This window comes from Ammodytes marinus (assembly GCF_949987685.1).
Source record: "Ammodytes marinus genome assembly, chromosome: 11".
Taxonomy (NCBI): Eukaryota; Metazoa; Chordata; class Actinopteri; order Uranoscopiformes; family Ammodytidae; genus Ammodytes; species Ammodytes marinus.
In genome coordinates, this window is record NC_137215.1 from 10,882,259 (window position 1) to 10,910,124 (window position 27,866).

A 27,866-nucleotide genomic window follows, 5' to 3' on the forward strand; every position below is an offset into this window, starting at 1 on the left:
AATCTATATTTTCATAATAATGATTATGATAAAAACTAGATAGAGATGTTTTAAAGTTGTAATAGTGTTCATTAATGCACACTTTAGTGCCACAACAACTTCACCAAGGTATTCTGATGATGCTTGCTTTTCTGTTTAGCCTATAGCCTGACCCATTTCTGTATCTGTTCCAGCGAAGGTAAAAACCCTTGCACGGCAATGCAATAATTAGTGAAACCGATGCAGCACTGTAGTGAAGCTAGCCACGCATCTTCAAAATGGTCTGTGCTATTGAGACACTGTGTCATCTCTTATCTTGTTTAGATGTATGTGCGGTTTGTGTGTGTCTGGTCAGAGCCCGGTGGTAACCTGGGTGACCTCTGAGTTGAGATCGTCGTTGGCAACGCCGCCACTACAGCGAGAGTCCACCGAAGACCCCTCCAGGGCTAGTCATACCTGCGGAGACAGGAGAGACAAAAGAGACAAAAGAGAGAAGTGGTGTTAATGTTTCTATATGGTGGCCAGGAAGTGACTTCTGTGGCAATGTCGTTGTTACGGCCGGCCATACCAGGCTCGTTAACCGGCCAGTAAACATTAAATAAACCAGACAAAACTATGAATCAATGTTTAAACCATAAGGTTGTTTATTAAATCAATCCCACAACTCAACTCAACCGGAGGGCTATAAAAGAAAAGGAAAATGGGAGGAAGCCTGGGACAGCCACAGTTGGACTGCGTTATTGCCCAGGTCTTCCTCCAACTAAACTATACCCTGGCCCCTCTAAAACTACGATCAAAACAAAAGAACACAACCTAACAGCCCTCCATTAACTAAATCATAATACAGAAAGCAGCAGCAGCATGGTGCAGGTCAGCAGGGCGAGAGCAGCTCGCGTGGAGTGAGAGAGCGAGCCAGCCGCCCAGGCCACGCCTTTAAGCTCCGTGGGAGCAGGAGCACCTGCCCCCAATCAGGCCCCAGAACACCTGAGAGAGGTGGGAGCGCGTAACAGTCGTATGCTAAGCTAAAGCTAACCCGGTGTTGCACCGAAAGCTGTGACCTGTCATAATATGTGACCCTAGAGGGCGTGGTCTTATTGATTAACCCAGTCTCATAGTGAAATATAAGCAATGTAAAAACGTTGGTCCATTGCGCAAATCGTAGAAGTTTCTCAAAATTGGCACTGAAATGGTCAGATTGTTTGTTTGTTTTTTAAAGTCGAATAACCAACCTAGTTACCCATCAGAGTGAAATGTGTAGGCTATACTTTTTCCACTGTTCAATCATTTTAAATTGGAAGCAAACAAAAAGTCTCTCAATTGTGAAACTATGTTTTCAGCTGTGGACCAACATAATTAGTAAAACATTTCACTGTGAGACTGGGTTGTTATAACTTATATACAGTCTATTGAAATCAGTTAAGAAATAAGAACGGCGCCCTCTAGGGTCACATATTCTGACAGGTCACAACTTTCGGTGCAACACCGGCATCATATTTGCTGTACAGACAAGAAAGTAGCGTACATTTTCTTATTTAACCATTGTCCACATAATGTTGATCTGTTCCTTTAAGCATATTTGTGTACTGCTATGCATGCACATAGACAACATCTACCTGTTGATTGGACCTCTCTCCAGTGTTTGCAGTGTTGTGTTCGCGCTGTGGGAGCTTGCGGCTAGTGGCTCCGGTCCTGGACGAGTTCTGCATCTCCAACACGGAGGGACTCGGGGTGCAGAACTCGCGGAAACAACGCTTAAAGTTTTCATCCAGGTAGCCATATAGAACCGGGTTCAGACTACTGCAGGGGGCAAAAACAAGACTTTTATACAGTTTGTACTTATATTGAACTAACAAAACGCATTTTCTCCTTTCATAAGCTCTTCCTGTTATCTTCATTGAACCAGGCTTTCCGATAGCACCTCCAGACTTATTACATTTCACTGATACAATCTATTTGAGATTAATATTCCTTGTGTGTGATTGCAGGAGAGCGACTGCAAGTGCCTCAGTCACCAATAAGAAAAATACGCACACACATAAACATGAAATGCTGATTGACAACCGTAAAAATAAAAAAAATAATACCCAATGATTTATTTATTTATTTGTTTATTTAACAGGGACAATGCACAGCACATAAGCAGTACCAGATTTAGCTATAAGCTAATTTTCATCTGTAGTCCCTGGACAGGAAACAGAGTAATACATCTCTGTCATTTATTTGATCAGTCTTACTAAATTAATATATACCGTTATTTGAGCACTAAAAGTTTCAATGTATTTTGCCCCCGCCGGGTGCCTACCTGTTGGTGTAACCCAGGGCGATGCAGAAGTGCCAGGTAATAGTCTGCAGTGTGGAGCTGGGGATATTGATCAGAGCTGTGATGATGACAAAGATGTGGATAGGCGTCCAGCACACGATGAAGACAGCCACCACCACCAGGACCATGCGAGTGATCCTACGCAGGTTCCTGTCCTTCTCCTGTGTGTTTGTGTGTGTATGTGTGTGTGTGTGTGTGTGTGTGTGTGTGTTCATGTGTGTGTGTTTGTGTGTGTATAAGAGGTAGGTGGATGGTTATAGAATCAATAAGAAGCAAGGTAAAGAGGAGAGAGTCAGGTGTAAGGGACGAAAGAAAAGGGACGATCAAAGTGAAGAAAATGGTGGTGGTTCAAATCATATCAACAACCACTAAGACTTCATCTGTATCTGCTGTAAATTATTGTTTACAAAATGTGCATATGTTTTCCAGCTGGTGTCTGGCACCATTTCTCAAATACTGAGAGAGTGACATGATTGTTGAAGGGTCATTTCACTTTCTACTGTAATTAATTAAGATATGAATGCAATCTCAGGCTTAAGTGGATGTTCCCTAATTATCTTGAAAGCAAAGAGTGCACTTGAATTTACATGCACACTCTGATCAGCCCTCTGTTGTGCTCCATTATTCTGAAAAATATTAGCAATGAATTATTCAGCAACTATCGCAGGAAATGTAATCAATAGACCCAACGGTTTATAATTTCGCAAAATGTTCTCCAATGCTTGAATTCTAAAACTCCCATTTACATCTCATTTAAAGTACAAAGGCACTAATAATAGTAATTCAGCTCATGTTTGTAAAAGAAAATAGGTTTTGTTTCTTACCGCGGAGCCCGACAGCATGCGCACACTCTTGAGCCGCAGGATCATGAGGCCATAGCAGACGGTGATGATGAGGACGGGCATGATGAAGGCAAAGATGAAGACGCAGATCTTCAGCAGGGTGTCCCAGTACCAGGAGGGGTGGGGGAAAATCAGCTTGCAGTCAACAATAGTAGAGGCTGTACAGGGTGAGGAGACAATGATATGATACGCTTACAGGTAAATAGAGGAACAGGTAGGCTATTAGTGACTTGCAAAGTCTTTTTTTGTGTGCTTTCTTCTGGTTGGACAAACAGCAACAAAATGCAGTGTTGTACATGTGTACTAATAGTATTCAGGGATACAAGGAATAATCATTTTAATTCTTTTTAATTATCTTTCATTATTTTGATGATTAATTGATCAATTGTGTTAGTAAAAACGGTAATGTATTTAATTAGCTTGTTTCGATCAACTTTCCAAAATAAAACATGAAAAAGCAGCAAATCTTCACATTTAAGAGGCTGGAACAATACATGTTCTCTTTCCTGTTGATTGCCAGATGGATTAACCGACAAATAGCTTCAGCATCAATGCTTGTTTCTGTTTGTAGGCCTTTGTTTGTTTCGTCTGTCGTAATGTTCCTCTCCTTTCTTCTAGTAGTTTTAATTGAAACTTTAAATCCCTATTGATTGGGATCCTTTGAGACATAGTATAAGAACAGTCTGTCTAAAAAGTTGGCTAGTTAGTACATGGAAATAAGCTCAGTAAGTCATCAATGATGTTACTATAAGATAATGTGTATGTATATATGTAAAGTATGTGTCTACCATATAGTTTTTGTATCTAGACAAAATGATACCCTCTTTCGTTCATCGCTGTTTTATCATCAAACAACACAAGGAACACACACACAAGTCTGAGTCTTTCTAATAAGCCTCAATAAATGTGTTGAAGCAAACTGTGCAGAGATGTACTGAAAACCATGCTTACGAGTGACGGCGGTGGAGGCCATGAACATGACGGGCAGCCCGATGGCAGAGGACAAAATCCAGTTGCAGACGTTGACAATCTTGGCGTTTCGCGGTGTCCTGAAGTCCAGCGCCTTGACCGGGTGGCACACTGCCACGTAGCGGTCAATGCTCATGGTGGTGAGTGTGAAGATGGAGATGAACATGTTGTAGTAGTCGATGGACATCACCATCTTACACAGCATGTCTCCAAACGGCCAGGTCCCCATTAGGTAGTTGACGCTCTGGAACGGTAGCGTGCTGGTGACCAAGGTGTCGGCTAGAGCCAGGTTGAAGATGTAGATGTTGGTGGCTGTCTTCATTTTAGTGTATCTGCACAGAGAGAATGGATTTACTATGTTACCATTGGCCCCAGGGGTACCCTGAAAATCCAGACTCGCCGCTAGCAAATTTCAATTTGCTCCACAGCCTACTCTGGGCACGAAACAAAGTGTTCCTTTGTGGCTTGAACCAATCTGTATATTTCTTAAACCCCAAAAACTTCTTAATATGCCTGGGGCACTGGTCTGTACATATCAACAAATAAAGTAAATGGGTCTTTGTGTCTTTGAACCACTGACCCGTACTTGCAACTACCTAGAAATTGTCCATAACGTTCCAAAATGTATATCCTTCAAAGGACATAAAAATACTGCAATACTATTATTTAAATGTCATCTAGTTTGTTCCTGCATAAGAAAAGCCTCAATCATTGAAGTCCTGTCGTTTTAACACCATTGGCAGAATTGGAATACAGCCAACATGCTCTATTATTCCAGGTAAGTTGCAATCATAGAATAAAGTGCTGCATGAGCAGCTGAGTCTCCAGGGACGTTTCTTGAATAATTCAGGCCCCATGCGTCAGCTACTAGCTCCTTTTATAATAGCAAACCTCTGGTTTAATCAGTTGTAATGGCTCAGTTTTAAAGAGGCTGAACACAGGAGTATAGCCCTTGCCTCTATATAATCATGTGTCCCTGTTTATATAGTGCATACTGTTCAAAGTTCGACATAACCTTTATGTGCACAGATGTCTAATGACATCTAAATGATGTTTGTTAATTTTTTTGTGAATTTCATTTGTATAATTAATATCCCAAAATATTTTCTACAACTATTGCTGTGCCAATAATTTGGCACAGCTTTTTTTTATGTTGGGACACAGGACTGGAGAATTAAATAAAAACAGTCCACTTTTCACAATTTTTACTGACATGATTAAGAAGTCTATTCAAAAGTTAACTTCCCGCACAATCTTTATAATCTTCTCATCATTTGAATAAAGGTGATCAAAGTGAAAACTGTTACGAGCTCTTGTCAGAAAGGAAATGTTACGACTTTTTCGAGGTTGCACGGAGGTGAGGGTGTAGCTGGAATACGTCATGAAATAATTTACCTTGTACATCTTCAACCAAACACCCAAATGAAATATGTTAGAAAACAACCATCATCATACAGTTTGAATGGAGGTAAATGTTTAGCCACATCCTGCAGCTCCTGTTTGACAAGTCTGACTGAAGTATGGCACCGTGATCAAGTGGCTTTAGTTCGTTTATAATATTAAATGCGAGAAGCCTCCCTTTGAGGATAATATGCCTGCTAGCTATTACAGAGCTCCGCATAGTGGCATGGCACTATCAAGAGCTAATAAGCCCAAATAATGAAGTGATAATGAAGCTAAATCCAGGAATTAGATTCTTAATCTGAAATTCTGCTCTCATAATTAGTTAGAATATAGGAGTGACACAGACACACACACACACACACACACACACACACACACACACACACACACACACACACACACACACACACACACACACACACACTTCCATTTTCTTCACTTTGATCGTCCCTTTTCTTTCCTCCCTTACCCCTGACTCTCTCCTCTTTACCTTGCTTCTCATTGATTCTATAACCATCCACCTACCTCTTATACACACACACACACACACACACACACACACACACACACACACACACACACACACACACACACACCAGATAATTTAAAATTGTTACAAAACAGATTTACCAGCACTTCTGGAGCTATCTAACTAACTAAGAACTTTTATCTTGTTCAATCAGTGAAACATAAAACAAGTGTAAAAAAAATAGGAAGTTGCAATAACAACATGTTTCATAAAAAAAAAGTTTTGCACAGATAGTGTTTCTAAAATTGTATTACGATGGTCTTGCTGCTATTTTCAATTCTATTGAATTAATCTGTAAACCAAAAGGGACAGTGATGCACTACACCCCCTGGCCTTCACTTAACTCAACCCCAACTGTGTTTGTACTTGCGAGGTAATTTACTTCTGTTATTTTCTGGCTCTCTCCACAATAATCCCAAATCCTCTGAACAACCAGAGAATGACAGTTAGTCCATTAAAGTCTGATTAACTTTAACATGGGCAGCTTACCCTGTTTGTTATTTCAGGCTTTATTTGCACAGGGACCGACCAGACGCCTAGAGACCAAGCGAAAGCTGTCACACTAGGCTGAGTAGTGGAGCGGAATGTCATTTTCCAACATCCCCCTTATTGACTTTGAGACGGTCGTTACTGTGGCGGCCGATGATAGCTGTGTCGTGTGTCTGAGCCAGCACAATGTAAAGAGGTTAATGGCCTCATCTCGTCCACATTAACTCAATGAAGTGTTTTATTAATGAGTTTCAGCTTTAAGATATCCTTCGCCCTTGAGGTTTGGTCAAGCATATATCAACCATTTATTGGCAATATGTTTTGATCAAATAATATTGCAAGGTTTTTTATCAGTCTTTATCAAATAGCTGAGACTCTGTGGTGTGTTTCGCACGTCCTCCCTCCCGATTGTAGTGGCAGTTGCCATGGCAAGTATGGAAAGTGGAACATAGGCTGACCCAATCTTTTCCCCTGAGAATTTAAAGAGTCATCAGCTAATACCAAAATAGAGTGATTGTAACTTGAAAATGACCATTAGCGAGTAATTTTTCTTAAAGCAAAGGAGAACCCACACTATTTCCTCTTGAAACTCCATGGACTGGCTCCTTACATAATGTAGGTTTGCTCAGCTCCAGACTTGATGAGACTCACAGCCTCTGTGATGGGGGCTACTTTGGCGATAGTGCCACTGAGAGTTCTCCCTATCCATGCTCGCTAAAAAGTGGCTGAGGTGATAGAGACAGATTACCGTGAATCCACTGATATGCAGCAGGTCAGAGTAGGGCATAGTATAGCTGGTTTGTTCATTGTGCAACTTTTGTTTTACAATGTCAACTCATCAAGGTGACATTTACGACTGTTTTCCATCACTGCTTGGAACTGTGACTGGTCAAATTTTGTAATAAGGATTAATACTGATCATTTTTTTAATATTCCAAAAGCGAGGGGTAAACCCTGTAGTTCAACGTAATGTATTCACTGAATTATTTCAATGCCTCTTAATGCTAATTCAATCGTACATAGGTAATCATATTTCTATCTAGCACCAATCTTATTTTAGAAGCATGGCTATCTAATTTAACTGTATTAGCAATTAAAAGCAAACAACCTGTTTTAAACACAAGAATGCATTGAAGTGTGTTATTGAAAGCCTAATCCAAAGTTATATTTGCCAATGTTTTGCAGTCTGTTCTGTTGATTGAAAAACTTACCCTGCGTTCCAATACCCATACTTCCATACTATTTAGTATGCCAGAAAAAGATTTAGGATGTCCCAATACATGCAGGTCAATCGTAGTATGCTGAAAATACACAGATGCCCCACTAAATCCAATGGCATTTTGGAGTGTTCCTCTTTATTCTTGACATTTCTCAACATAATGAAGAAAAAAAATCTTCATCTGATTTTTTTTCTCTTATGTGGCCCTAAAACTCTTCTGTACTTTAATATGTAGTGTAGTAAAAAGAAATGTGATTTGGAACGCAGGGTCAATTCAGGTGGTTACCACTAACATAGTTTCTGAGAAGCAGGATGGCCTGTGCACGCAGGTGATGTTTCTTGGAAAAGAGCAAAACAAACAGGTATGTCATTCATTTCAATTCACCTCTCTGAGCTGTGCAGCATGAATCTGTTGTATTAATTGACAACATGAAGTCACACAATCTATGGAGTGGAAACACATTATTACTTTACAAGTGTAAAATGAATATCCAGGCCGCCAGCAATTATTTGATTAGTATCATTCAATAAGGGGATACAGATCTCCTGCCGGTGGTTTCTCACTGACAAGTAAATCGAAGCTCTGTTCATTTCACATAGACAGATGATAAAAACATTGTCTTGCTCTCATTATAACTCAGTCAACAGACCACTACCGATTGACATTGACAGGAGGAGAAGAATGATAGTGAAGCCAGAGGGAGAACTGACAGAAGATTACCGTCTGCCAAGAGTAAAACTCCATTATTCCGCCTCGGTGAATAAACAACACTCGACAACATAAATTGTTCAATTTGCTTCCAAACTGCCTTGATCGATTGTTTCCTGGAACATTGAAGCACAGAGGACGGCATACATAAGTGCAACAATGGACCTTGAAATGGCCCGAAACAGTCCTTTCAGGGTAAACATGAAAAATTAAAATCCTTCCATCATTTGGTTCCCACCTGGGGCAGAGAGACGCCTTCTCCGTCCACCTATTTCTCATCCGTCTTTGCTTTTGATTTGATTAATTGGGATCTCAATTAGCAAGAGCAAGAGCCATAACATTGGACAATAATAGTAAATAATGCCTGAGAAGATTCCGATGATAAATAGACTTTACAAATCACTCCTGCTCCCAGTCGAAACATAGAGAGAGGCTTATCTCACAGACTGTCAACCGATGATGCTTTATTTAAACAATCACCAAACCCTTTTTACACGAACACCAGTGTCGGCAAACCCGGGGTAATTTACCCATTTGAATACATTTACATAAAACAAGTTGAGGATTGGTTGTTTTAATATGCACAAATTCAACAGAGCTTTGGCAAAATGTTTAATATGATAACTATGATACAATGGTTTTACCCCTACTCTGACTGAAACCCCCAAATCATATTGTATCGGCGCAGAATGACAAATTATTGAAAATAAAATTACATCATCCACGAGCTGGCTCACCAATGTGACTTCTCTGTCGCTACAACTGTAATGTAGAAACACAGAAACAGATATTCAATTTGTCATGATTCTTCTGATTTTTACCACTGACGTTGATCAGAGTATTGATTTGGGCAGAGGTGGGCGTGATAAGGTAAGTTCAGAAGATACCCCCTTTAAGATGATGGATTATTATTGTCTAATGTAATCAGCTGCATGGTAAATTATGGATCCACCCATTTATCCAAAGCAAGGACCATCTATAATTGAGAGGATACTTAATATTAACAATTAGTTATGGAATGTCTTGATGGAGGTCTAATGCCAAACAAATAAACAACACAAGACACAAGTTGAAAAGAGACCCAGAGCTCAGGTTGGTTAAGACGGAGATGTATGCTTAAGAAAATATTTGATTGATTTTCATGTCGGCAGAATTGATTTAATTAGTATAATTCATTAAGGGGATACAGATCTCCCACTTGTGGTTTCTCACTTTGACAAGAAGATTGAAGCTTTATTTCACATGAACAAAAGATATTGAAATATTCTCATTAAAAGTCAGTCAACAGACCGAAAACATTTTGCGGAAAATATTCAGCTTATCATGGACAGGAAGAGAAACAAACCTCTTGCATCTGTGTGATAAATTATTTATTATTTTTTTGTGTTTTTAACTTCGAAGTTCAAAATTTGCCTTGCCCATGTCTACTTACATAACCGGGTACGACGCTTAGGATAAGTTTAAGAAGAAATAAATGAATCATGCACTTTTGGCTGCAAGGACATCTCTAACAATTCCTATCTGAACACCCGCCTACAGTACCTCTATGGCTAATCGAAATCGCAAGTGACATCCATCTTAACTAGATTACAAAATCTAGAAAGTAGAGGAACATTTGGCTTCCAAGTAGAATGCCTGGCAAGCGTCTGATTTGTGCTTTGCCATAAATAATGTACATTGGAGTAAATATACAGTATGTATACATACGTATACACTTTGTTGAGTGTTGCTTTCTTATGCAGTAGTAATTGGGAATAGGGAAACTGAATCCACTTCAGGGCAGCTGAGCCATGCTCTCCACTAAAGCTCAAAGAATAGCATGTGCTGTCTACGTAATTGGGATGGACCCTCTTGACCCCAGCTATTGAATAACAAGTATTTCTGTCTGCCAATAATGCTCGATTCTTGTTTGCTTCTTGCTCGATTAAAGAAACACTGAGTCAGTGACTGATGTGAATACACGTGGGACTACTAGGCCCGGAGGAAAAAAATGCATTCTGGCCACACCACATGTCCTCGGTTCATGAATATAGTACGCAGCACGAAGCCGTTCTAATGTGCCTGAATGTTAAGCAGATGCAAAGTGTTTTCACATTTGAGGATTGTGCTTCACCATCGCAACAACCATGACCAGGCAGGGGGTGAGATCGCGATGGCAGGTGTGATTAGAATAACATAAGAGGAAGACGATAATAATGCTGAAACACCACTCAAGAGTAAACATTTGTCGTGCCATTTGATTTTATATATTTTGTGGTCAAACAGGCCAGGAAGGGAGCTTTGATTGAACAATTGAATGTGCCTTTCCATTTATCTGTTCAGTTCTTTCATCCCCACTAGCTGATTCTGTCTGATGGGTTCAACCTCAGCCAGGAAACATTCCCTCCACGCGTCTATAATTCAAGGGCTACAGCTTCAAAGGGGAACACTAAATCTGGATAGATAAACACAAGGCGTATTCGGTTTTGTTTATTTAGTTAACAGCACAGTCATAAAACTCAACATGATTGCGGCTATTCATTTGTAAGACAGAAAAAAAAATACTTTTTACAATTTAAATTGGATTAATTATAGTTTTCAGCCAATGCCCAGCTCATTTTGAATTGCTCTCAAGCAACCATTTCCTCTGTGTTTTTGTACCCCAACAAAGCCCTTAAATGTGTCAAATGAATAATTTTGGAAGGATAACAGATATTAAGAGATGTAGCCTATAACTTTACTGGGCATTTGAAGCCTCCCTTAAAGCCTCTGGAAAATGAGTCTACAATAATAAAAATCTTAATATTATATTAATGGAGGGCTTCATACGCTTTTACAAAAATCAGATTGAAAATAAATGTTCATAAATATTATAAAACTTAGTTAAAATAATAGCTTTTTTACTGTCTACATCGTTTGACAGGACTCTGTGGGCGTGTCTGTATAAAACGGTATGTATAAAACGGCCTCCATGGCAACAACAGTCACTGTTTTTATTTAGAATGCTTGGGCAGAGAACTGCTGTGATTGGTTCAAATACTAAATGTGTCATTGGAACCACAGTTTAGCCCGCCTCATCTTAACTGAATTTCTGTAAAGTTTATCAAACTTGAATTTCAATATATGTAATATGGATTGATGTAATGCCTAACTATTTTCAGATGGTAATCTGTAATGCAACTAACGGCCCAATTTATAGGGGCTTTAAGCAGCAGTCTATATAGAGTACGTATGTCGGTTAAAAAGCCAGTAGTGAATCCTAACAGTGTTTAAACCCTATTTCAACAAATGTCAAAATGACGCCTACACACTTGTGGTCAACAGCATGGAACCAACGCTTTAACATTTTTATGATTTTTGTTACACACCAAAGTAAACATACTTCATCACTTGCTGGTGACGCTGGCCAGTGTACGCAAAGCCTTGAGTATGATTCACGGGCTGCTGCTGGATGCAGATAAACCATTATGTCCTGGTTGCAGAAACAGTGGCTGCTCATGTGAACAGACATCTGTATGACTCTGGCTCAGACCAATAACACTATCCATGCACAGTGTGCGGTGCAAGATGGATTGCTAGGGTGCACAGGGCCTGTGTGTATGTCTGACCGGTGGGCATCTGTTTTCTCTGATAGCTTATTGAGAATTGTCTGTGCTTTTACTTTATATTCGGAGTGTTTAATAACGATACAAATATCAATCACAGTATACAAAATGTATATCGAGAAACTGATCAGCTTATTAAATAACTGAAAAATCATGGTACATCACATTGATGATATAAAAATCCAATCCTGCTTATTGATTTGCAACATGTCCCGCAATCACCCAGATATATTTATTATTAAGGGATAGTCACCATGGTATAAACAGTATGACCAAATATCAAGACCTTGGTAAGTTTATAACGTTAACGTTAATCTTTTAACATTATCATTATACCCTAGTGACTGACACCAAAGGATCCGTCATATTGAATTTATTTTTCACGGAGTTACGGTGGAAAGGTCAGGGGGTCACTGCAGTCGTTAGCAGTCACACTCTGGGGACCATCGATGTCTAGCGGTATTTCACTGGACAAATACAAATGATGATTAGAGCACCACGCATTTCCAATTGGAGGCTTTTCACACTGGAAATGTGAACCCGATGGTGGAGCTAGAAGAAAAAGTCTGAGTTGTAATTCAGTTAATGAAGCTTAGCTTAGACCATCTGCACAGTGTTCTTTATTACAGATTCCTCCCTTAGTTCCGTTCACGCTCTCGCTTAGTTTCTGCTTCAGCTAAATCAGCTGATTATGGGTGGTTCTCTCTTGGCTTAAACCTATCATATTCACCTTAACATCTGTGAGCCAATCGCCTTGTTCCTGTCAAACGTTTAAAACCGTCCTCTCCTTGCTGTCAGTTGTCATTTCATTGATCGATGCAATTTCAATAATGGATGCAACCCTCCTCCACCCCATTCACCTCCAGTCCTCATCACATCATCATCAGCATCATCCAGACCTTCAGCTCTTCACCGCCACAAGTGTCTAGGTTCCATAAGGGTATTCTTCTCCGCCTAGGATCTTGCTGCCCCCTTCAAAAGACTTCACGATGGGGTCTAATTGTCAAAGACTCTTCTAATATCTTCAGCACATTTCAATAAATTAATTGTTCATTCTTTACACCTTTGGTTCATGAAGTCTCTCTTGATTGAAATCCTCATCTCGGCTTCATGAAAGTCAGAAGAAGATTCCACGGCAACCCAACTAAGATATTTCAGACTGGGGGACCAACATTGCCATTCATGGAGCTGCTAGCCCATAAACAAAGAATTCATTAATAAGAGAGTTTTCCGCTGTGTAGTTGTATAGCTAAAATACTTTTAACGATACCTTAGCATACATACTAAGCGTGCGTATGGACAGAGAAGGAGTCGATTATGCTGCCGGAAAAGTTAAATAAAGAAATTTTTTTTAACTTTAATTTAGATAAAATATGAGCTTTAAAACATCTACTGTGAGTTTTACGATAAGAATGTGACGATGATGAAAATCAGTTGTGTTAAAGCTGGGGTATATGATTTCTGATTGGTCAAAGTTAACATGAGCTGTACACTTTGACCAATCAGAGTGAGGCTCCGATTCTCTGTTCTTATTGGCTGTTGGGACTGTCCATTCACTTTGGCACGACTTTGTTGGTGTAGAGCGTGTCAGGGAGGGACCAAAGAGAACAAGTGGAGCGGTTGAGTTATTTGGATTCGAATCTCTATTCCAACTGCCATTTTCTCCCCAAATCCTCCACCCCAGCTTTAGGGTCAAACTACAGGTTTTTTTTTTTTTATTGTTTTGATGCATTAGATGTATGACTTATATGACAACATGATCGCAGAACTGAGAAAAAGAACATTAAATAAAACGAAACAATAAAATACTTACCAGGCCGCATAGGCAATTAGATTGATAAGTGACTTATCTTTCCTGTCTACATAACAGTGGATACTTAGTGCTTTATTGGTGTTAACATATTTGCAACCCATATGTCCCTCATGTAACAAGAAGAAAAAGTGATCCCAAATAATTTAATATTTTTTATAAATGTCTTGGCAATCATTTCAGTAAATGGAATATATTACACGACAGGCACACCCAGCAATATGGAGGGGGAAACAGATCCCAGTACAGGCTTTTACGTAGGTAAATGGACCCCTAGCTATTGGCTGTGGTGGCCATTAGAGACCAATTGAGACAAGAGCACTTATTCTGACACTAGTAAAGAAGGTTCTTAGAAATACTTCTATACAGTATACGGTGAATGACACTTTAAATGCTCGTGGGTGGCTCGATGCAACAATACTTGAGTAGTTGTAAAGCTGAAGTGAGAAAGAGCAGTTACTATTAAAGTGCTGGTTGGTTTGTATAGAACTGTTCAGTACAGACGCTCACACTGAACTCTCAAACAACATGATACAAGGCTAGGTGAGCCAAAGTAAACTTGTAAAGAAATTTGGGCTGAAGAAATTTGCCAAAAACACAGCGAATTATTGGAGTTAAAACCTTTTTGACTTAAGAGCTTCAAAGGAACTCAACTAGGAAGTCAAATTGCCTTTCGGTCGTTCCTTTTTGTGTTAAAACATGCAAAGGTGGAGAATGAGAGTGAAAACGGCTGAGAGTTTGATGGTTATTTATTGTAGCTCTGGAATGGAACCACTATAAAGGTAACAGCAAATAAAAGTTTATTTATCTTTTTTGCTTACCTTGTTCTCTGAATGTAGCAGCCAACAAGTTGAAGCAGTGGTGTTCATTTTGTGGTGATCTTTTTCAAGTCACTCATGTGGAAATAGAAGTTGATTTTAAAGGTTTCATCTTCCCACCTGGCAGAAGCATATGGGTTTGCCAAACTATGACTTAATATGCCACTTCCAGTGACGGCTCAGCTTGGTTTTAAAGCATTGCCAATAGTGTGTTTTAAAGCTAATGCTGACAAGCTTGACTTGATATTAGTGAGCCCCTTGAATGAAAAAAGAAATGAAGAAAGCATGGAATGAAAACACATAATGAGGTAATCGGGTAGCATTAGGAAGGATTCATTGGGCACCATGTTGAGTGATTGCGTAGAATCCCATTTCTCTGAAACTGGATTTTTAGACTGTGATGAGAACCCATTAGGAGACCTGCAAAGAGACATTCAGGGCTTTTCAGTCGTTAAGCGACACTGCCACGTCCGAGCTAGTTACCTCATTAGATGCTTTCAGCTTTTTATCATAACAAAAACAATGTTGTCATAGAAACTCTTGATAGGTGATAGTTATTTGTACACTGAATATTTGGTTTGAAATGATCTTGCTATGACAGCATTTCATGATTGAAAACATAGATACATCAGGCTATGTTTAAGCAGAGCCATCACTATGACGGATGTCAGGTGTACAAGCTCCATGAGAAGTTGCCATTAAAACCTATTAAAATACATCTGACTCGTATACACACAGACATACAGATGTGTAAAACACACACACACACACACACACACACACAGAAATCAGAGAGATGAACAGCTAGGCGGAGCCGGTTGCCTAGAGACAGCTTGTAACAGATGTGTTGCTTAACAAGCTGAGGGCCGACACAAAGAGATCCTGAGGTGATGCATTCATTGTTATAGAGACAGTCACACACCAACCAGAACTCAAGTATCCAACTTCTCAGAATCTTCCTTTCCACTAAGTTGTGTTCTTTATTCATTGCATGAAGGAATACATTTTTTTTTGTATACAGAAAGACAAAAGCTGTAGTCTTTCACCATGCAGTAAGTGTGGTTTCAAGCGATCACCAATGACAACTTCCAACTATTTTGAACTTAGCCAATCCGGAGATTTTTGAGAGGGTCTATTCCATTTGAAAATCATTATGGGAGCGTTCTTGTCAATCTGCTCAAAACCCTCCTTCAAGACTTTGTACATATTTCCTTTTGTCTCAGTGTGTTAAAATGTTGCACATCCCAGTTCCAACACATACATATATAATCAGCATTCCTCACAACAGCAATACAAAACGTATAGTATCAAACTGTACTCTCAGACAGCTATGGCATTTCTTCCTCGGTTACATCAAACAAACACTTGTATATGCAGTGGGAAGCCAGTGGGGTTGTATTGTTGTTGTTGTTGCATTAGTGACTCTCTGTCTGTTTGTCAGGATGCCTGTGTGCAGAGGTGGGCGAGATTTGCAGGGGGACAGAACCCAACGGCGCCTGACAAACTAGGTCTGTCACATGGAAGCAACACCTCTCCACAACAGACAGAAGAGTAGTGCATAAACATACAAATACCAACATAAAACAAGCATGGTCAAATAGGGAGTGCATTGGTTAGAAAAATAGTAAAATGATAATATAAATAAATGAAACCTGCCCTGGTCTCATCCGGGGTTGCTCTGTGTATAATGATTCCATTTTAAATGTTATTCTTCTTTCAAAATGTTCTCTTACTCACTCTGCGTGTGCCGTTCACTGTGTCGCATGTAGCCAGTGTCTTGCATTAGCATGGTGAGCTAATGTCAGAGATTGAAATAAAATTCTTCTGTCAGGTTAAGCAGGGCCGGGTTTTAACCATAATGGTTATGGAATCAGTTCCGTTTTCTGTGTTAATGATACATTTAGATCACTTGGGATACAAACTACTTTTGAGGTACAAATAGGAGGGTGCACAAGAAGAAGAAGAAGAAGAAGAAAGCTCCTTCTTATTACACCTGAACAGGTTCCTACCAGTGTATTCCTTTGCCCTCCATAAGATCCAGATATGACCTTCCTTCATTACATCCCAACACGTACGCTGTTGCCTTTGTAAATGGAAAAATGCATTGCGGTGCAGTCGGAGAAATGCTACTCCTCTCTACATCCTTCGCATCAATTATGTCACTTAAACATTTGACAAAAACATCCATCAACAATGACACATTGCATCGCTCCTGACTGACTGGAATTGACGCAGTGAGATCAATATCCATGGACACACAAAGACGAACTCTGCAGGGCGTAAACTCAGCAGATGTACAATTGATCCACAGTCATCCATTGGGGTGTAACACAACCCTCTCCAACCAAAGGCTAAGGAAAGAGGTAGTAAGAAAATGCCTACTAATTGACACAAATCATCTATGGACAAGAAGTGACACTCAAACACAGACAAATCAATAGCTCTCTTTCTATTCAGTCCAATTAACAGAAAAGGCATCACCTTGAGATGTGTGCTTCCGTAACATAGCACCGACCCGTGACACCCAAAGCAATCTTAACTGTCTCACGTCAAATGCAGCCTTCACTTTGTGTCTTATGAGATTTAGCAATTTGCAGTGTCACATACCTGAGCGTGTAAACCGTAGAAAATTAGCAGTAGGAATGTGAACTGTGCGTATAAAGATGGCTGAAAGTGTTATCAACTTGTCTGGGAAATTAAAGTAAACAAGGAGAAAAAAAAAACTCACAAAACCGAAAACCCATAAATGAATAATTTCGGATACCATTTTTCATCTTTCGATGAAAAACACCAGTACTCAAACTTGGCCTACTTGAGAGATGATTGAATTTAGTTTGCAAATCACTTATACAGCTTCTAAATGGGATTATCTAGATCACAATGAAATAAACATGCATTCATCAACCACTGCATTGAGTTCTGCTCAAGAGCTTGACAATAGCTGCCCACCTCCTTTGTGATTCTCACCCATAACAGTTTTTTCCGTCTCTGGTAATATGACAACAAGGAAATAAGGAGCCAATTCAGGACAAACCGCTTGAGAGGTTATTAGTGTGTCACTTAGGAACATTACTGTGGACCTCCTACAAAGGGTCTCCGTGTGCTCACGGCCTCTGTCTTCAATCTGTTGAGTGCAACTGCCGTGCACAGCAGGAAAAAGGTTTGACCGATCTCAAACTGCAGCCAGTTTTACTTCAGATGAGGACATGGGTTGACCTTTATGGTTTGTTTTGTTTGCTCCTCCTCACCCCTTTTGCAACAATAAGCCATTTCGGAAAACAAAGTGACAAGCTTCAGAAGGCTTCATACATTGCAGCAATACACAGGGGGTGTAACAGAATCGTCAAATTTGATTTTGTAGAACAAACACCTCTGGTACATTGAAATGCTAGGCTGGAATGATAAAGATGTGCTTTACAGAAACTGTCATTTTCAGTATAAAGAAAACAATAAGGGAAGCAGTCATTTTGTAATTGACAGATGGACAAAGGAGCAAAGAGCTCCCTTCAATCATCTAGTAGAGAAAGAGACAATACAATATGTATTCTGTACAGGCCACTTTAGCGAATCATTGATCCTTCATTCTCACACTCTTCACAACACTCACACTTCAAATAATACCTTTTTTGGAAATTGATTTATACCTCAGAAGATATTACGACCCCTGTTAAATCTTCAGTCTCCACCAGCAAGGTCTGTCTAATTTACAACCTGAACTATGGCATTTTATTTTAATTTTCTGTCTTTGGTCCTTAAACAGTGCAGGTCCTATTGATTCTAGACTACCAGACACATTTTTCATTACACCCACACCCCACCCCCCCCACTCTCTCTCTCACACACACACACACACACACACACACACACACACACACACACACACACACACACACACACACACACACACACACACACACACACACACACACACACACACACACACACACACACACTTAATTTTCTCCCTAGCAAGAAGGCAGCCTACCACCCCATTGCGTGAAGACTAGAGCAGCAGCATGAAGTATTCCATTCTCCCTAGGTCTCACACTGAGCTGTTTTACTGTGTTGCACTGAAAATTATAAAGGTGTTTGAAATTCAGACAGCTTTCTTTCACGGTCAATTTGGCTCACTCTGGGCCAAGTGACTTTGTCATTTTATTCTAAAGCAAACAAAGTGCAGCAAAAAAATCCACTTGCGAGCGGCAATTATCAAGCTGTCCGCTTATCATAAGTCCACAGTACACAATGGCTGCACGTAAGGCGCCATACAGCTGTAAAAAAGTAAAAAAAATAAAAAAGGAAAAACTGAGTTCAACGCCGCGTAAGAAATGTTTACAGACTGTGAAGGGGTAAGAGAAGGATGTAGCATGCACACTCAGTGGAATTCTATTCAGATAGACATACAGTAAGTATTTGTGGGCAGGTTGGGGCTTCAGAGCTCACATATGCTCCTGCACTCTCTCAACCAATATGTGTTAACAGCGTGAAGTCATCTTTCACGCATTAGGATCCTCATGAACACACATGAAAAGGTATATTTTGACAGACGATCAAGATCTATTCAGGGGCTGACTTTTTTTCTTCTTTTTATTTATTGATGAAATAAAATAGTATGCATACCCAGTGACCAAATTGTGTTAAAATGAGGGTGGAAGCCATTCACCTTCATCCAACACAAATCACTTGCTGTTCATTAAAGGAGCTAAACATAGTCATTCGAACAATCTATATAATTTAAACCCAGTGCCTCTAAACATCAGATCCTCTGTTTTGCATAATGTGAGGCTTTATGGGTAAAGGATTGGCTTTTGTTCACATTCTTTTAAGTCTATATCTCAAAGCAAAGCTGATGTTTCTGTGTGTACATCAAAGGTTAAGCCTATGCTGTTATCATTCCTCAGGAAAAAATCCCATCGGTCTTTTTCACACGCCGTTCCTTCTTTGTGCTTCAATGAACAATGGGTTCTCAGTGTTTCCCCCAGGAAATGTCTTAGTCAAGGTGGTCAATGCCCAGGGATACAGGAGGCGTGGTGCAACGTGCCGCGTCGAACATTTTGGTGGTATTTTGCTCAAAGATGCCAATACGCACTAGAGAAATAAACCGACCTTACAGTTGTGCAATTGTGTATGCTATGTGCAGTTACAAATGTTGTGCAAACATAGAGACAGTTCAAAATACAACTAGAACTGCAAGCAGTTGTGAACGGGGGCCAAGCCTCCCACGTGACTCGGGATCGGGCGTCGTCGTCCGCGGCGCCGGCCCCTCGCTTCACGGAATCCGGGGATGTAAAGTTTTTGAACGTGGGTAGTTCGGTCTGGGAGTTATAGACCAAAAGGCAAAAAAATCGCTCAAGCGGATAAGGAGATGTATACTTTTTGTGTTTTTGGCGCCCCCTTTTGGAGCAATTTAACGAAAATGTGGAACCAACCAAACACATGTGTGAAGTTTGGTGTTGATAGGATGAATCGTTTTGGATTTAGGAGTAGTTTGGTACAAGGTAGCTAATGCGCAAATCTTTAAAGCGCTACCGTTTGGTCTTACGATGGTCGTAGAAAAATTATTTGACCAACTTTTGCTCGTGGGAGTCGGTAGAGTATAATGCTTTTGGTTTCGTCCAAATCGGGCGAAAACTGTAGGAGGAGTATGTTTTGGTGACTGACACAGTTTTTGCGACGTAGAGATACGCAAATGGTCGTGGCCTATCTCAAAAAATGCATCTGACTTGTGTGCATCTGTGGATATACAGTTTTTGACTGTCGGACTTTCGGTGTGGGAGTTATAGCCCCAAACGCGTTTTCCTTTGTTGTAGCGCCACCCAGTGGTTGGCATGTCTGAATTCTTTTGACTGTGTACCAGGCACGGACCTGGATCTAGTGATGCAAGTGGCATGTCCCAACCCTTTACGGTTTGGGCTGCAGCACCATTTTAAATAAAAAGAAGAAGAAATGTTCCAAATTGAAAAATCGAATCTTTAAATCGCTACCATTTGGTCTTCCGATGGTCGTAGAAAAATTCTTTATTCAACTTTTGCTCGTGGGAGTGGGTAGAGCATACTGCTTTTGGTTTCGTCCAAATCGGGCGAAAACTGTAGGAGGAGTATGTTTTGGTGACTGACAGTTTTTGCAACGTAGCAAAAAATCTATATATACGCAAATGGGCGTGGCCTATCTCAAAAGATGCAGCTGACTTGTGGGCATCTGTGGATATAACGTTTTTGACTGTCGGACTTTCGGTGTGGAAGTTATACACGTGATGTTTTCCTTTTTTGTAGCGCCACCTAGTGGCCGGCATGTCTGATTTTTTTTGTCTACTGTCTGCGTTCCTTGGATGGACCTGGATAAGCCATGCAAGTGGCATGTCCCAACCCTTTATGGTTTGGGCTGCAGCACCACTTTTACACGGAGAATAATAATCCCAGCAAAAACAATAGGGTTCCCTGCCCAGCAGGGCTATGGAACCGCGTTGCTCTGCAAAACGCGGTCCCAGGCCCTTCTCGGGCTTGGCCCCCTAATAAAGAAAACTTCTGTTTTGGAGCAATAATATGCAGACACACAAAATACAAATAATGGACCATACACTTAACATGTGTGTGCACATCAAAGTGCAAATTCAACTTTTTAAAGTTCCTTTTTGGATGGGGGGCTGTTGTGCGATTATTGTGGACAATAGGCCTACTTTGATTCGATAGCCTGCAATTAATTAATGGTTATATATCATATGGTTGCTTGATTTCTTTTTAAATACAGAGGTTATTGGTTGTTTTGTAACTTGTATTTCCCAATTCAAAACATAAAAATAAAGCAGCATTGAAAATTCAGAAAATAAAACTTGTAGGCCTACACTAGCATGCTGTTAGAAAAATAACTCAATAGTTGAAATAATAAATACAATGTGTTTTCCCCTTAAAACGACTAAATACATTTCTCCAAAGGTCGAAGACAGAAACAGTGTGGAGCTTCTGTGAACTTAGTGAAACTTGCCTGGGCCAGCAATGTGTTTATTATCGCCACTAGTTCAATGTCAACTTGCGTCTTCTCCTTTACTCTCCCGCGTGCATACCGTAGTCAGAGCTGCACACACACACATAAAATTGGCACCCACTTGTTGTTTTTTTCCTCTCAGACCTTTGCCTTGAGTTAATTATAGCTGAACTTTAGCACGCAAGAAAAGGAGGAATTTGGAGCATCACTTTAATTGAAATCGCTATCGGAAGCGACCCAAAAAACTAACAATTCAAGCGACCAATACGGTTTTAATGTACACTTGGGTATGTCACTATTGTTTTAAGATAGTCTTGGACAAACATGAGACCATCCTATGAATGCAAGTTCCAAGCCTTTTTGGAGAGCAATAACTTATAAAGACTGCAGGTCGGTTGTTGGAAAAAACAGCCTGAGACTATTTGTCAAGTTGGGCAGCAGACGCTACAAGAAAACCCGTTAGAGGCAAACATTAGGGAGGATCTATGACATTAGTCTTGCGGACCAGTTTGTGTTTACTCTCGTCATAACATCATATTTCATGCGACTGGCTTCAAACTCTCACTCTCAGATAAACAGCAGGGACACAGATGTTTAGAGAGAGACATTAGAGAGCAGGGCCATGGAAAACTTTGCCTTATGTGAAGAAGCAACAGTATTACATGAGGTTACATTAATTGTACTCCTATATGGAATTATTAGGGACAAGTTTATTTAGACAATGGCCCATATAGTCTTCCGTACAGTTACATGCGGTACAAAGTGACGGCAGGTTGTTGCATCCAGGCTTTGGCGAAAAAAATAAAAACAATCCAAAAGTTTTTGTAAAAAGCTATGGCTGCCAAATGCGACCAACCAGGTCATTGTAGCTGCTGGGTGGGGGGATGGAGACAGAGGTTCAGGGAGATGTTGGAGTCATTTAGCACTCATCATGCTCTAAACGCCTCCCAGTGTTTCCATGGCAACAGGAAGCACTCTGCACTGGCGGCATATTCCTTTTGGAAAGCCATTGCTTCTGTTCTTTCGGTTAAGCGTGCAGATCTCTGGTTAGTGTTTGTTTGCTCACAAGAAGTTTGTAGACGTGGTGAGTGTGTAGCAAACAGACCAGGGGGGCCAGACAGGTACAAAGGGACAGGGAGATAATGGGTGAGAGAGAAATGCTTTATGGCTTTTAGGGTTTGCATCACTCATACAGTTAGGGCCAGAAACATCTCTCATCCTCTCATGCTGTCTCCATTTAATCGAGCAAAATTGCATTCAAGGCCATGACCATAAAGTACGGAATGAGAGTCCAAGCCTACATCTCCATTCACAAGTAAATAGCCACTCTGCATCCTTAGATAAATGGCTCTTCACTCTAGCCGACAGATATTGAAAAGAGACCAAAAGCCAGGCTGCGGTAGAGAGACAAACAAATAGGTTGATGAATGTTATTGACCCTGATGGACTGTTGTTCCACAGGAATGATAAATAGCCCATACCTTTCTCCCAATTCCCCGTGAAGTCTCATTAGTCGAGCTCAAAAAGTTGCATAAAACAGTGAAACTTTTCTCGGTCACAAACGTGCTCACAACCATGCACAGCTGCCCATATACACACACTCCTCACATCCTTCATTCGCTTCAGAGACAAAGTTGTTTGGAATACATAATGCAAGCTTGTACACCAACTCATACGTCATAAAACGCCCTTGTGCCCTGCCAGACAGCCACATACATAGATCCCGTCATCAGACAAATGCTGGTGTATAACAAATACAGTATGTCAGAGAGTGATTTAACTTGCTGCTTGGTGCCCTCTGTTCAAATTCCACTCCATGTTGTTGCCGTAAAAGTGGGGTCAGGAGTGAAAGAAGCATATTTGTGAGATATTGTTATTTAAACCTCTGAGCCAGAGTATGATACTATTGTCAGTATGAGTGAAACAGATAAAACATGGATCGATGGTCAACAGGGCAGTTATGAATCACTAGTTTAATGGTCTTTTAGGCATCATCTCTCAGGAATATTGTCGTGAATAGTAAAAAATCTGGAGTTTGTGAAATAGAGGAGCAGATGAGATGTATGACTGATGAGGTTTCAATCTTAACAAATCCTTTCTGGAGGACCCAGGATTTTGTGGAGACTATAGAAGTAAAAGTATTCACACTATATTACAATAGGAAAGAATGGGATAGAGCTCAATGAGTGGCATAGATTCATAAAACATCCTGAAGAGATTAGTGTATTCTTTAGCATAAAAAAAGGATCTATTTGGGGAAGCACTCGGACTGAAGGGGATGATGTTGTGTGCAGTCTGGCAAATCATTCGCTTCATGATGCATCTGCCCTGGAAACAGCAGCCGAGAAGTGAGGAGAATTATAGGTGCAACAACGATATCGTATGTCATGGCAGTAATGGAGGAGTAAATAAAAAGTAATTGCAGCACCTTTCTGACAAATTCAGCCCAGGCACATCCTCCACTCATTCCAAGTGAGTAATCACTAGGTGGAAAAAATGAAGTTAGATGACCTTCACCTTTCTCACTTCACCCTCCAACTCCGTTCCAGCTCTTCAACCAGACCGTCTCTCAGCTATTTTTTCCACCTCCACCTAACTCACCAATCTAGTGACTTTTATCACCTGAAAGAGCATTATCTGGAAAGACGTAGTATCGGCCAGGTAGAATTTAACTAACGTAAATGTCCGTTTTTATAATTAAAGGTGAATAACTCCTCACAATCCGCTACCTGACTGTATTGTGTGTGAACTGTAAAAAAAAATCCAGTGTTCATACACAGCCTAGTCTCTGTAAACAGGTAGGGGAGAACGGGGGAATGTGAGGCATCGGGTAATGTGAGACACCCCCTGTATCTAGGCAATGGAACACATTTTTGGTCATGTGAGATATCTGTTTTCAAGCCCCTCTCATTTCCACTCGGCCATGAAAGAGAGGACCTCATGGTGATTTTGTTTCACAAAAATCTCTTTTTTGCATGTAAAAGTAACTTCTCTTGCTGACAACTTAATCGATTGTTGTGCCAAAGCAAATTGATTCAGGTAGAAAAAACTTCTATACATGTTGATACCAACATATGAAACCATGTGATGATGATAACTGAAGATTAGCCTGAATTGCTGAGAGAGGTAGTTTTTTCTCAAATTGCGGCAGTGGGGTAAAGTGAGACAAATGCTGTGGGGTAAAGTGAGACAGTGTCTGTGTCCTCTTTTATTAAATCCATTATAATTGAGGTAGCAAGGAAAAGATGGAAAATGACAAATGGGTCTAGTCCTGTGTTCTGAGTCCCAGGCTGTAGCTGGTTCTGATTGTTCTTAGCTCTGACCCCCAGACACTAGCTGACTCTAAGGGTCCTGTGTTCTGACCCACAGACTGTGTTTTAATCTTACTGGTTCTATCTGTCATTTGAATGTTAATTATTGAATATGAATTATATGTTGTATTTGATCAGAGTTACTTTCAAGTGTTTAGAAAAATGTTTCGCTTAATTGACCAAACCCCATGATTCTGTTACTAGTCCGACATTAGTTTTGGAATATTTTATTTTCAAGCTAGCTGTTAGGATTCTCACTGTTACAACATGTGTTGTTATGGTAGTTTCAGAGTGGAAAAAGTAAGTGGATCAGTTTACCCCCTTGATTTCTCTGGTCTGTCTCAGTTTACCCCACAGCTGGGGAAAAGACAACTTTTTTTTAAAACAATCATATTTTCACTGCCCTTTGTCTTGTATAAATTCTTCTAATGCCCATTTCTAGGAAACATCCTGAATTAATGGGAAATGTGTACATTTGACTGATAAATCATTTTAGCTCGCTTAGAGGGGAACAAATGTAAAAAGTGTCTCACATTACCCCTTTCTCTCCTATGTTGTTTTTAACTACTGTGGGTCCCCTTTGTTTACATACCCTAGGTAGCGGATTGTGAGGAGATATTCACAGATTTTCCCAAAAAGTGATTTTGACATCAACTATTCTCCAAAATCGCTGACCTGTAAAGGCTGCCAGTGATATCGTCTTATCAATAGAATCCACCTCATTCGGGCTGATTAGAGCAATGGGTCATTTCCAAAGTTATTATGTAACTAAAATGCAATACACAAAAGTGCTTTTATGTTCAGATTGACTCATTCTATTCAAATCAGTGAATGAAAATGGAAAACATTCAGCTCGTGTTACACTTTTAAACCAAAAGACCTTCCTAACGCTGATCAATCGTCAATTTGTCCATTGGGAAAGAAAAAGACAAAAAAAAAGTAAGTGCGTAAAACATTGATCTCTGTAGAGTGAGTTCTGAAGTCTCACCTATTCAGAAAGAGTAGGTGGCCTTGACATTTTCCATTTGTGCCCCATTCATCGTGTGTGATTACCCTTTACTCCTTGTGACGGGTGAATAAAGGGAATAGAACAAAAATCTCCTTGTAATGAGTTAGACCATTTGTTTGAAACTAATTTGCCATTAATGATATGTTCATATGTAACATGGACAAACAGATCTGGCTTGAGAATGGCCTAGATTTACAGTAAAAAGGAGGTGGGAGACATATTGGAACACAAAGTCTTATGCTTTTCTCCTAAGTTTTTAAGACCAAACAATACTCATCACCACTCATCATTTTGTTTTGAACCACAGATGCTGGAGTTGCGTCTAAAGCAACAACTTTAACCACATCAGCTGTATTGCTGACACATTTCCATGAAACAGAATAAGAACAGCCACACACAGAAGACACTGAACCGCTATGCATATTAAGACAGCAGCATCTGACATATTCCATGGCGCATAATGCTTTTGTTCGGCACCTCAGCAGGGAGAGATATGCAGCATCAGTGCAATTTCACAGTTTTGTAATGGTGATGTGAATGAGAGACACAGAGCAAATATGTGTTGTGTCTTTATGCAAAACACATATTATTCCACAGTTGTTTTTGATATTGGTTTTGGCTGTATAAAAGAGGAAGAGAGTTTTGTGGCGGTGCTATAGCCCATTTAATTCCCTCGCTCGGATTGCTTTTTAGCGCTTGAGAGGAGAGACTTGGTGCGCAGTTGGAGGCATTTTTACGCACGAACGGCAGCGCTGTCAACACACTTGGTGGCTCACCCGGGCTCACACACACACACACACACACACACACACACACACACACACACACACACACACACACACACACACACACACACACACGCACACACACACACACACACTCATCACACATGAACAGTGAGGTTAATGCAGCAGCAGGTTGCCATAGAGTGAGTTAAAGGTAGCAAATGGTAGTCTGTTTAAAAAAGTGTAAGAGACTATACCTGCGAAAACACATCCACACATATCAGCGTTTGTTGTGTGAGTAGCCTAGTGTATACTTTCCTGTCTTACCTGACGATGATATACATGACCAGCACGTTTCCAACCAATCCCACCACACACACGATGGAGTAGAGAGCGGTGATGACAATCGCTATGATAACAGGGTTAGTGTCGTCTTCCATGCCGCCGGTCAGTCCGCGTTCCGCCTTGCACCTTTGCGCCTCCGCGAAGCTCGTGATGTTGTCGCCTTCGCTGAAGTTCCGACAGAAGCTGCTGTTGGGGATTTGGCTCCGGTAGTAATCCACCTCCGAGCCGTTGCTTGCGCTCTCCATGGTCCTCGCTCGATGAGTGTAGGTGTAGTTAAATGTGTTGCGCGGGTCTTTTACGCCTTCTCACCAGTGCCCTATGTGGACTCAGTGCCTGTGATGCCCCGCCGGGTGTTTGCAGAAGCGCTGTGTTTCGGGCGGTGGGACGAATAGGCTATACAGACCGCCGGAAAAACGCTTAAATGTCACCAGTGTTGAAGAATGTGGCCGCGTGTGTGATGTAGTGAGCGCACAGACGACCCTCGCGCGGCACACAGCACGAAACAGGAGCGACGGTGTGAAAATAAATTAGTTCGCTCCCTGTTCTTTCTCCCTTGGTTCCTTCCTCTCTTTCCTTCCTCCTCTTTTTCATACCCCCCCCCCAGCTTTGTTTATTCCTTAATTTTTTTCTTTCCTTTTGTCCTTCCCTTTCCCGTGTTCCCTTCCTATTAGCTTCCACCTTTTCTTTTTTTCTTGCTTGTTTTTACATGCACTTGCAATAAAATTGATTTCCTCTTTATGTTCATCCATCAATTTCTTTCTTTCATCGCCCTTTCTTCTTTGCCATCCTTTAGCTGCTTTTCTTCCTTTTATCTATTTCCTCC

The 27,866-nt window shown here is 40.5% G+C and overlaps 1 protein-coding gene across 1 annotated transcript; it reads right to left on the bottom strand.

Annotated features, from left to right (window-relative positions):
* Positions 1 to 429: 429 nt before the first annotated feature.
* Positions 430 to 27,140, bottom strand: oprm1 (opioid receptor, mu 1; the record flags this gene model as incomplete). The annotated part of the gene is made up of 6 exons (XM_080036858.1): positions 27,026 to 27,140; positions 4,093 to 4,442; positions 3,124 to 3,299; positions 2,282 to 2,460; positions 1,593 to 1,776; positions 430 to 435 (listed from the first exon to the last, which is right to left on the bottom strand). Exons 1-6 carry the CDS (start codon positions 27,136 to 27,138, stop codon positions 430 to 432), a joined length of 1,008 nt encoding a protein of 335 aa, XP_079892984.1. The 5' UTR covers positions 27,139 to 27,140.
* Positions 27,141 to 27,866: the final 726 nt, after the last annotated feature.